The sequence below is a fragment of the Canis lupus genome, chromosome 18 (genome assembly GCF_048164855.1).
Source record: "Canis lupus baileyi chromosome 18, mCanLup2.hap1, whole genome shotgun sequence".
Lineage (NCBI taxonomy): Eukaryota > Metazoa > Chordata > Mammalia > Carnivora > Canidae > Canis > Canis lupus.
In genome coordinates this window covers 56,584,634-56,597,259 of record NC_132855.1, presented here as the reverse complement: position 1 = coordinate 56,597,259, position 12,626 = coordinate 56,584,634, and the positions used below count along the sequence as shown (strand labels likewise).

Here is a 12,626-nt window from a genome sequence, read left to right as displayed (position 1 = left end):
AAACTTTCCTTTTTTCCTACTACATGGACTTTTTCCCATCCAAATCAGTGTAAGTAGGTCTCCCTTATTTCGAAAAGGGTTAGAAGAAAATTTTAAAGATGGAGAGAATTTTGCTCTGAAGCCCGAATCATTTGACAGAAACAGTGAGAGAAACTAAAAGGAAATAAAAAGACAACTAACTTAAGAACTGCATATGAGGGGTAGTTAGCTACTTTAGAGAAAAAAATAGGGCTTTGGAGACTCATTAGAAAAACTACTTCCTAAAAAAAAAATCTTTAATAGTGATCCTGTGGCACTGTAACTCTTTGTTAATTATATACTTATTGGTGTGAGGTTTGAATTTATGTCTGTCTCCTCCTCTATGTCATAAACTCCCTAGGAGCAGGGCCAACCCTCTGTTTGCTCCATCATATCTCAAGATCCTGGCCTCGTGTCTGGCACAGACCTTCAGTATTTGTAGAATGAAGAGGGGAACAGATGAAGGAAACGTAGAATGCAAATTGAAGGTTTGGTGCAGTTGTTTATTTAAATTGCCCTGACGAAGAAACCAAGGCACAAGATACTATAACTCCAGTAGAAGTAACATAACTCGTGCAGTGGCAAAGCTGTCAATGAATCTACAATTTCTATTCTAATTAGAAAACTAAATTACGAAAGAAAAACCCGAGACTCTAATTAGTGAAGCTTCTAAAGTGCCTGGGATAAAACAAGAAATGCCAGAAGCAGCTCTGAATAGCTCTGTTGCTTTACATGAGAAACAGTAGAGATGGAAAGAGAATGTAGGTACAGAAGCAATTCATTGACTTTGCGAAGGTGCCTAGGAAACAAGGGTATTTTCATGAAATGTAGCTTCTTAGGGATGGTTAAGATTTGATGCTACAGTTAAACATGGCTTTAAATTTTCAGTTCTTCCTTTGTCAGAAAAGGAGAGAGGAAACAGATTTCTGACGAAGCGGAAGCAAAGCATTATTGCAAAGGACAGGGTGCGCCTGGGGTGTCATTGCACTTGACTTTATTAAAGTCATCCACAGCCGCACACAAAGCAAACAGTTCGGGGTTTAAGGAAGATCTATTCTGGATTATCGTCACTCTGTGTGTCATGAAGATGGACTGGCTTAAAATTAGAAGTTGATTTTCTTATTTAATAAAAGTCTAGAGGTGGGCAATCCAGGGCTGGCATGTTGGCTTCAGTGTGGGTAGAGCCCCAGGCACCTATTTTTTCCTCTCCAGCCTCCTGGTGCAGGGTTTTCCCCCTGTAAGGTCAGTTTGTGTTCCAGGATGGCTGCTGGAGTTCTGGCTGTAACACCTACCTCGCAGCAAAGGGCTGAAAAGATTCTTTGCCAGCTGAGGTTGGCTGGCTTTAAGTGGCCTACCTGGAAGTCCCTTATAATTTTGCTTACAGCCTGGTCTAACTAGAAGCAACCTGGAAATTTTAGTTTGGTTCACTGTATACCTAGCTTAAAATGGGTGTATCTAAGTAGGAAGAAGAGATGTTGGGATAATTTACTGATAGGCTTCTCCACAGGGAATCTTCATTTGCCTTTAACCATGGAACTTAGTGGTCACAACTTCTGATTTGTAAGAAACTGCTAAATTAGTAATTTCTTATTGATCACTAGTGATGTGAATTTGAAAAAAAAATAGAGTGGAGAAAATCAAGATACGTTTATATATGGACCCAAAAGGTTATTGGAAACATGTTTCTGCTCAAGATAGCTACACAGGAGTTTATCGCTTGCACAAAACCAGCATTAAATCCATCGACTTGACACACATTCTTCAGTTTTGTGGAGTCATGCAGGTAAATTAATGGAGACCAGGCTCTGATGGGATCAGCTAGGCGGCTAAGGGTGGTTGGCAGGAGTGGTATTCTGATGGAGAATAAGGAGAAGCCAAGCTTTGTGCCAAGTGCTGAACCTACAATGTCCCATTGATACAATCACCCCAAAAGATAAGGTCCTCGCTTTTACATTTTTAATACGAGACATCTAAAGAGACCCAGTTTAAATAACCAAATTCATTCCTTGGTGTACCTCTTAGAAACAGAATACTGAATCTGATATACCATGCATCTGAACCAATGTTGGCAATTCACAAGCTATTTAAAAAGGCAGTGTATTTATTTAAAAGGCATTCTCTGGAGCAGGAATTTAGGGGGAGGGAAAGGGATAAAAGGAGAGAGTAGAGAGACAGTGGACTCAAGGCCATGGGTTTATGAAGTACCGATAACGAAAGAGTCTTTAAGATGCCAAGTACTTTCTTTATTCAAGGGTCACTTTTCTCACTGATTATGATCAAATTCCTTCCACTGCTCCTCTGCCCATCTGTAACAGACTTTGGCATACACAAGAGCACACAGAGGCAGAATACAGACTGGCCGTTAGGCTTTCTCATAGGAGGGTTGTCAGGAGAAATACTGGAGCCGCTAGATAAACTAAATTTAGACCCATTAGTAGGTTTTTAAAATTTTTTTCTAAAAATTTATGGTTTTTGAAATTGCTAAAAGTTTAGTCATTTTGCAGAGTCAGTCTCTTGATTCTGTGGGAGTCTACAAAAAGGGTGTGTTGAGGAAGCATGAGCTCTTTTTGGCCACCTGAAGCCATTTAGTAGATGACTGTTTGAGGACTTCTCTGCTTGAAATTGTAACCATGCTGCATTTGCGTCATTAAATCACATCCCCAAATGCTTAACTTCATCTTGGTGGAAATGTACTCACCTGCATCTGGCTGATTACGTATTATAACATGGTTCTTGGGCAAGTGTTACAAGGAGAAGTGGAAGTCTGTTTCGAATCCGGCCACTTAACAGGAATGCTCACATTGACATTGTCGGTCGATGCTTTCATTGGTGCTTGTACATGCTAGACCTTTGTTTAAGAAAGCTAGCCAGGGGGATCCCTGGGTGGCGCAGCGGTTTGGCGCCTGCCTTTGGCCCAGGGCGCGATCCTGGAGACCCGGGATCGAATCCCACGTCGGGCTCCTGGTGCATGGAGCCTGCTTCTCCCTCTGCCTGTGTCTCTGCCTCTCTCTCTCTCTCTCTGTGACTATCATAAATAAATAAAAATTAAAAAAAAATTAAAAAAAAAAAAAAAGCTAGCCAGGTAGAGTGACACTTGTGTTTGGGTGGGTTGTAGGAAGGATAGAGACCTAAAATTGTTAGTGGTGATTATAGATCAACTTTTTTTTTTTTTAAGATTTTATTTTATTCATGAGAGACACAGGCAGAGGGAAAAGCAGGCTCCCTGCAGGGAACCTGATGTGGGACTCCCTCCTAGGACCCTGGGATCACAACCTGAGCCAAAGGCATCTGCCACTGAGCCACCCAGGCGCCCCTATAGATCAACTTTGAAAGAGTAGATTCACACGTTCAGAAGCCAGTCTGCTCACACCTCAGGGCAAATGTGTCCTTCTCCCTTTCACTGTTGCTCGATGTCTGCAGAGTGGCCATAGTCTTTGAATGGCTGGTGCCTAGAGCATTACTCACCTCTGAGAAATAGTGTAAGGTTACCAGAATTTAAATTGTACCTCAGTACAATGATATGTTATATAGTTGTGCCCAAACCATCATGTGAAGCATTTTGTAAAAGAACTGATGAAAGCTGGTTAACAAATTATTCTTGTGACCTTTTGGATATGTTCGTTTTTTATGTATCGCAGGTATGGTCATATTAGTGATAATAGAACAGAAATAAGATTCAGAACCTGAGAAAATACTGCCAGAATACTGTGTGTGCATGTTTTCCTTTGATCTAATTTAGAACTTGCAAACAGACAATTTTCAAATCTAGCAATAATGTGTGTCTGTGCATGTGCATTTTAAAATATACTTTTAAAGGGAGACTTTCTGAAAATGGAAAGTGGCAGTATCACACACTGAAAAACATGGGCCACGGCCAGCCTCCCCAAAATTGGGAATAGTGCCCACTCTTGTTGCTTCCAGTTTCCTTCTTATACTGCCTAAAAATTTGATTCTTGGGTATTAGAATACCAGATGGGTAAATCCTACCCACTCCCCCCCTGTCCCCCGCCCCCCCCCCCACCGCCTGCCCAGACTCCATATTCGAATTTTAAAAGTGGCCGGAAGGAAATATTGGAATTCTTGTATCTAAAATCAACCACGCTGTTTTGTGCATGATTTTGTTCTGTCACTTCAGCTCTCCATGGCAGGTATGATAAATTGGCTCACTCAACACCAATTCCAAACTCCTACTTTCTCCTATTGTGGAAGTGAGAAAACAAAAACATTTGCATCGAGCTGTGTGTGGTCTATAATTCTGGCCACAGAGATGGAAACGCATATCTCTGGAGAGGGCTCCTCTTCCCGTCTCTATGTCCCTCCTCTTCCTTGGAACATGGGCATGATAACTGGATATACAGTAGCCATCTGGGGACTCTGGGGACATAAGCGGATGCTAATGGTGGCTGTGAAGGAATAGCGAAAAGGGACCTAGGCCTTGGTTAGTATCCTTGGCACCAACGTCAGCTCTAGGTTTCCAGCATCCAGGGGCCTCCTTACTCGAGGAAAGTAAACTCTTTACCTATGTGAGTTATTGTGCATTGCTTGACCTCTCACTGCACTATTATTGTACTTGAACATGACCTTAGGCACTATCCATGTCCTTTTTTGTGGCATAGCAGACTGTAGTGTTGGTCAGTTTGTGTAAGAGACACATAATAAATGTAGCTTTCCATTTTGTCCATGTTATATTATTTCATTGACTTTAGACTTCTCTCCATCCCAGCCTGTCTTAAATAAAAGTAAACTTTTGAATGAGATTTAGAATCAGTGGTGTCATTCTACTATTATTTCAGGAAGTTTTGTATATCATATACTTTGCCGAGTGCTCGAAGGATAATGATGCATGGGATGGGATACTTGCCTTTAGGAACCGTGTGGACTTGTTGGAGAGCTCACGTGTAAACACGCAGTCAGCCAATGTATTGCGTGCTTTGGTAGAAGTCCATGGTGCTATGAGAACACAGACGAAGGGCATTAAGTCAGTTAGCTTTTACTGTATAACCAACTACCCCAAACTGACAGGCTTAAAACAGCCCCCATGTATTTACCTCATAATTCTGCGGGTCACCCACCTGGGCACTACTTCTGGATGTGTCTGGCCTCATTTATCCTGACGTGGCTGAGGTTTGGCTGTCCTAGGATGGCCTCAACTGGAGTGACATACAGTCTCTCCTTCGTCAGACCAGGCTTATGGATGTGGCACTAGGCAGGGTTCCAAGAGAGAGGCTTGTGTTTGCAACTGGCACAACGTCACTCCTGTCACTTCTGTTGGCCAGAGCAAGTCAGAAGCATAGCCCAGATTGAGGAGGTGGAGAAATCCACTGCACCCTTTCGTGATGAGAGAAACTTGGAAGGTCATGTCACCAAAAGTCACACAGACGGAAAAGAAAAAAATGACCTGTGTTGCAGTCTGTCACTGGGCTCTGAGGGAACAGGGGAGAGGTACAGTAATAGGTTTCCTTAAGAAATTCATCTCAACTTTATTTATTTGAGAGAGAGAGAGCGTGCATGCACACACAGCCAGGGGCAGAGGGAGAGGGTCAAGCAGACTCCCCACTGAGCAGGGAGCCGCAGGATCCGGGGACCCTGGGATCCTGACCTGAGCTGAAGGCAGACTCTTAACTGATGGAGCCACCCGGGTACCCCTCAACTCAACTTTTAAAAATTCGAGATAATAGCCTGTTCTCTTTTTATTAGCACTGGCATCAGTTCTGATACCCTTTTCTAATACTGCCAACTTCTACTCTTTTGAACACTGGTTTTAAAAGTAACCCATAAGAAAATATTGCTCGACGAAAAGTTGCATGCAAAGAAGTACATGATTGAAATACTGGTTGTCAACTTCTCTTTAATCCAGTGTTTCTCATGGAACATTTGAGGGATTCTGTTCTGTTCTCTCAAGACGCTCCAGAATGAAAAGGTTCCATGGGAAATCAGTTTGGGATTCATCATGAACAGTATTTCTCATCTTGGAGATTTACAGTGCATAGTAAGAATTAAGGCCCTGAGAGGTCCAGGCATTAAAAAGTACTTTTACTATTTAATTTGTTTCATTGGTGATAAGGTAAAAAAATTACTGGTTTGACTTCTTTTTTTATATGGGCTGGTTTGGTGTTTTTATATATATATAAAACACTCTCTCTATATATATATATTTATATATATATATAGAGAGAGAGAGAGAGTTTTTTCCTAGCCATTAACATTCTTAGTACTGTCTAGCCATTGTCTTCACATTTCCCGTTTATCTTAAGGAACAGAAAAATAGAACAGATGAGCCTTGTAAGCAGAATTCAGTAATGATTGGTTTAACAGAAGGTTTCATTTTTAAGGATTTAGATTTTTATTAAAATGGCTTTTGAAAAAATTACTCAACACTGTATACTTTTTTTACTCTTCAAATAATTGATAATGATCATAGGTAACATTCCTGTAATGCTTACCATATGCAGTCCCAGGTACTTTTTAAAGAACCTTACATGAATTATATTTAATCTCCCAGAGATTTTTATTTGACCACTTTGGTTACTTCTCCCCATTTTACAGATGTGAGGATGGAGCTGTAATCAGTAGTGTGGCTCAGAAGTAAAGTACACGCTCTTCACATTGCTCTGCTATGAATTGCTCACCAAAGTATAAACTGCTGTGGACAACGTATTCATGTTTTTAAATATATTAAAAAATATGTACAGTGGACCATTCACTGCCAACTCAGTCCTTTGCCTGTGTTTTTAGTAATTGGTACCTAGTGCCTTAGATTGGAAAATGTCTTCATATAGAAAATGAAAATGCCTGTTGTTTCCAGTGGTGTCTTGTCTTTTAATATAGGTGACAGACACATCTCCCATATCTAGTATTATGTTGTTATTTTGGAAATAGTTCACCTCTTAGGAACTCCTGTTTCACTAAATCTTTGACAAAAAAGAGACAAAGCCTTTATCAGATTTTTGATAGTTCTAAAACATCAAAAAGATAGTATTATTCTATTTTGAATTTAGAAGATCTACCTTCTCAGAGGAAATCTTGGTGGAAATCATTGTTTTAATGCCCATGTCAAAACAATAAAAATTTGTTTTAAATTAAGACAATAATAGATTTTTAATATTTGATTTGAATGACATTTACCTGCCACAAATTCATGCAACCACTTGACTAATTGTGTCAAATATTTAACTGCTGTTGATGGAGCAGGAAGCTACAGAAAGATTATGAATGAAAGATATTTTTAAATTTTAGGGGTGCCTAAGTGGCTTAGTCAGTTAAAGAACGGACTCTTGATTTCAGTTCCGGTCATGATCTCAGGGTCCTGGGATTGAGTGTGTTGGGCTCCACACTCAGGGGGAGTCTGCTTGAGGATTCTCTCCCTCTCCCTCAGTCCTACCCTCAATAAATAAATCTTCTGAAAAAAAATTTTTTTATGTTGTAAAAGACCTTACAGTCATAGGAACAATATGGCCATGCACAAAGCAGTGATCCTTTCCTTGAAAGACCACCATGTCGGATCATGGGCAACTTTCTCTACCTGTCCTTTTTTTTTTTTTTTTTTTTTAAGATTTTATTTATTTATTCATGAGAGAGAGAGAGAGAGGCAGAGACATAGGCAGAGGAAGAAGCAGGCTCCATGCAGGGAGCCTGACGTGGGACTCGATTGGGTCTCCAGGATCATGCCCTGGACCGAAGGCAGGCACTAAACCACTGAGCCACCCTGGGTTCCCATCTCTACCTGTTCTTTTTGGTTCTCCTTTTAGGGTCATCTCACCAGGTTGTTTCTCCTATACCCCATACAGTACAAGGACTTAGAAAGTATTTTAACAAAGTTTGGAGGGGAGATAGAGATACATATAGCTAGGTAGGTATATAAAGACAGGTATATGGTCATTTGTGAATGGCCATTTTATATACATAAATATTCTCTACCTTCTCTGGAAATTGGAATGTGGACGTTACTTAATTTGAAGCACAGACTGTATAGGTCTCAAGATTTGGCTATTAAAAAAGGATCAGACAAAAATACAGTTGATGTTGATGGTAAGGTGCACTACTGCAAGCTGTAGGGTTGACCAAGTAACAACAAACTTAGTTACAATAGTGACATTAAAGTAACAGTAATTTGTACTTCATAAGAAAAGGGGCATATACAAACCTATTGCCATCTCAAGACAATAGAGATAACACACACAGCATCTCTGAAAATTAGGGTACATCTACCATCTGTGAGTACCTGTTCAGAGTAGAACCATGGCAGCATTGGGAGGCAGTTGTGAAACTAGAATCTGGGAAGTAGTTTGGGGTCCAACTTGGAGAAAAGCCCATTACTTCTATAGTATTGGTCTCAATAATGCCTAATAACATCTATCTAATCATGAGAAAATGTGAGAGAAGCCCAAATTATCAGTCATTCTGCAGAATTCCCAACTGGTGTTCCTTAGGATTGTAACGGTGTCATAAAAGACGAGGGGAGGCTGAGGAGCTGTGACAACTAAATGTAATATGACATTCGGGATTGAGTCCTGAAATGGAAAAAGAACATCTGTAGAAAAACTGGAGAAATCCAAATAATGTCTGCAATTTAGTTACTACTAGTTGCTAGTAATGTACTGTAGCATTGTTATCTTATTTGTTTTAGTGACTGTACTGTGATTATCTAAGATGTTGACATGAAAGGAAAGAGGGTAAAGATAGAAACTTTCCACTATTTTTTTAAAGATTTTATTAATTTATTTGAGAGATAAAAAGCATGGGAGAGGGGGAGAGTATCAAGCATGGAGCCCAAGTGAGGCTTAACCTCATGACCCTGAGATCATGACCTGAGCCGACATTAAGAGTTGAGATACTTAACCAAACTGAGCTACCCCAGGTGCCCTGGAAATGTTCCACATTTTTGCCCCTTTTCTGTAGATCCAAAGTTATTTCACAATAGAAATTGAAAAAGTACTCTTATTTGGTAATGTGTGGATATTCTGCAATAGCTTAGCATTCAAGAAAATATACAAAATCTTGATTTAGCCAACCTCTTCAAGCATGCATCCCCCTACACATAACTTTTATGGTCTGGCAATATTAAATCATTTGTTACTGTTAATTAGCTCCTTTGGGGAAGGGGAGGAGAGTAATACAATTTTTGTATATATTATGAAATATTATAAGTAGTGAAATAAATAGCTGTGTACACCTCATTTTAAGAACACTTTAAGAAATATAGCCCCCGGGATCCCTGGGTGGCGCAGCGGTTTAGCGCCTGCCTTTGGCCCAGGGCGCGATCCTGGAGACCCAGGATCGAATCCCACGTCGGGCTCCCGGTGCATGGAGCCTGCTTCTCCCTCTGCCTGTGTCTCTGCCTCTCCCTCTCTCTCTGTGTGACTATCATAAATAAATAAAAATTAAAAAAAAAAAAAGAAATATAGCCCCCACTGGGTTTCCGCCCCTTCATATCCTACTACCACCACCCAATTGCTACCACTTGGAGATAATCAGTGCAATTTGCTGTTTAATAATCCCATTTCATCATTTTGCATTTTTCCAAACTTGACATAAATTATACTCTATGATATCATATCTAGAACTTGCCCTTTTTTTGCCCCACATATATGTCTGATTCATTATTTTTCATCACTATGTAGATTTTCACTGTATGAATACCTAGTATGTATTCATCATCCTGCTGTCAAACACATTGAGAATGGTTTTTTCTTTTATAGTTGTTCACTTTAAAAAGTGTTTTCTGAGACCAAAAGTGATATGTACTCTTTTTGAACTCCAATAACACTATCAACAACTTTTAACTCCGTATTTGTGACCTTTCATTCTGAGTAGTTTTCTCTTACATCAGATAGAAAGCTTCTTGACAATCTGTTTCCTCAAGATGAACGTTATTGGGATAATGAGTATCTAATTTTGTTGAATGAGTAAGTAAATACTTAAGTGAATTCAACACTGTCCACATATAGATCTTGGGCATATTTGTGTTCATTCCCTTAGTTGTTATGTGGTGTTGGCCTCCTGGGCCTTTTCTTTGTTAGAAAGATTTATACAATGTGAGAATCTGGCCGCTGAGGTGGAAATACAGGGCATAAATAAAGCCTAAAACTTTAACTTGAGAAATTAAAAGCTAAGATTACAGACAACACAGGTACACTGTTATTTGTGTGTGTGTTTAACATTCTAGGGAAACTTTGACAAAATTAGTAATAATTTTACTGCATTTGGCATTACAGAGCAAAGGGGAGCTCACTAACTTATATTATGGGAGAACTCTTTTGTGCATCATTCTTGTTAGAAAGCTTATTTGCCTTTGATCATTTTGATTTTGTACCCATTATTAGTTTTGCCGAAATTAATTTTTTCCTCCAAAATTATTTTATTCTCAATATACTTGCCAGCAGGAGAATGAATAAATACTGGGTATTCATACAGTGTTGATCCTGCTCTGCAAAGACACTTAACAGGTTTCACAGCTCTGGTGCCTATCTTGTTTGATTTTTGTAGCCGCTTTAGCAGGTAGGCAGGGCTACTATCATCCATATTTTACAGGTTATGAACAGTGGAAAGGAAGCTGCGGGAGTTTGAAAGACTTGTTCAAGGTCACAGAACAGAACCAGATCTTTCAGCCTAGTCCTGGCTCTGTCTGGACATTACAATTTCAATGCTTAAAATAATTGAAAGTATTAATCAAGATGTTATTGCTTCACCAGAATTTTAATAGGTAATTCAGTAACATAATACCCACTTGACAGTTTATCATTGTAGTATGGATAGTTTCTCATCAGTGTTAGTGGTAGATTAATAACTGCCTTTTTTACTCTTCTTTGTTAGAAGGGTTCTCAAAAAAGCTGAAACTGAACATTGCAAAAGAGCATGTTGTGACTGGTGTGTGTTTTAAAGGAAAGGAAAGTCTTATAAGTAAAACTGAAAGGAAGGTGTTCCACAGCCTCAAGTTAAAATATCTGAGAAGACAAATGGCTTTTGGGTAGCTTGAGACCTACAGATGAATTAAAACCTCTTGGTGTACAGACTGATGAAGTTGGTCACTCAAATTGTAATTTTAAAAAATGCAGAAGCAGGATTCTTAGAATATTGTCTTCATGTCAAAAATGCACCTTTGTGCTTGAAAATGATAAAAAATTACAATCGATCCTTACAACTGTTCTGTTCATCTTTATTGATCAGGTGCAAGAAAGATAAATCGCAGCCCAAATAAGATTATAGTAAATGTTAGCATCGTAGGGGACTCCAGGTTGATAGAGAGCCATTCATCATCTCAAATGGTGACCTGTCCACTGCACCAGCCACCCTGAGTCTGCTGTCTAATCACATACCTATTGATTTTATCTACATCCAACAAACCTGGATGTGACTGTCATTGGGCAACCCAGATTGTTAAATGCAAAGGGGTCACTGGTGTGAAGAGGATTTCATTTTCATTTTCTCACCATCCAACAATGATTTATTAAAAAATAAACTACCCCAAGTCATGCATGTGAAACCTGAGTGATCAGGGATTGAAGGTGCACAATAGACCACTGCATTGTGTAGTGTTCTTTTGTACCAGGATACATTTTACAGGATATTTCATTGAGTCTGAAGGCTCCCTGGGTCATTTAGGCCACCCCCTGCAGAAAGACAGGTTTCCAAGTAGCCAGCCAGAATACACAGTTTTAAATCTTTCTGGCTCAGGAAAGACATTACTTTCCTATTGCAACTTGATTTATGCTGCTTATGTGTTCATTTATGTAATACTGGAAACCTTTTTTTTTGTATAAAAATTCACTTAAATCCATCCTCTGTTCTTACTAATTTTTTACAAATGTTGACTACATGCTGTGGTCAGGTGGAGGTAACAGAACACATTCCATTCCATAAAGAATCCATCCTGAGGACAAAAATACTGTGTAAGAAAAAAGTGAACCTTGAATATCCTAGCTAGGATATTGGAATAATAGGCAAAATGTGTTAATAATTTTCTCATGGGATCAAATAATGATGAATTTTAAATATGAAGGTTTACTGTAAAGTCTCCCTCTGCCTATGTCTCTGCCTTTCTCTGTGTGTCTCTCATGAATAAATAAAATCTTTTAAAAAATGATTTTTATACCAGCAGATATACTGTTACTTAAATAGATACCTTTAGAAGCATTTTTAGAAGTATCTGTATCACTTATGCAAGAAATCTTTATTCCTTGCTTGAATGGCTGAAAAAAGATTTTACGTATTTTTTGTAATTGTAAGCCTTGCACACATTTTGTCCTCTTGTATAGTGAAGACTCTGTCATCAATTTGTGTCCACAGAGCTCAGAATTCTACAAAGTCACCACTGAACAGTATCAGAAAGCTGTTGAAGATGTGGAAGCAAAGTTTAAGTAAGTTTTTTAATACTATTATAATTATTTACTGTTCTTGACCAGATGAAAGTACAACTTTGTTGCTTTTTTGAACAAAAGATAGATTGTTGCATAGCCCTCTGGAGTACTTCCAAGTGTATTTGGCCAGTTGAGGTGGATCCCTGTTATCTACTCTTAGCGGAATTCAAACACAGGGAAAGGGCATTTGATGAAAGCTTGTTGCAACTCAATTTTATGAAGTTCAGGGAGATTTGAAAGCAGTGTACTAGA

The 12,626-nt window shown here is 39.1% G+C and overlaps 1 protein-coding gene across 2 annotated transcripts in view; it reads left to right on the top strand.

The window, feature by feature from the left end:
* CHCHD3 (coiled-coil-helix-coiled-coil-helix domain containing 3) overlaps positions 1–12,626 on the top strand; it is a 277,973-nt gene that overhangs the window by 210,628 nt on the left and 54,719 nt on the right. For both annotated transcript variants that reach the window (XM_072784616.1, XM_072784615.1), the window contains one exon: positions 12,304–12,374. In XM_072784616.1, coding sequence (XP_072640717.1) covers positions 12,304–12,374 — 71 coding nt within the window. The remainder of the gene's footprint in view (positions 1–12,303; positions 12,375–12,626) is intronic.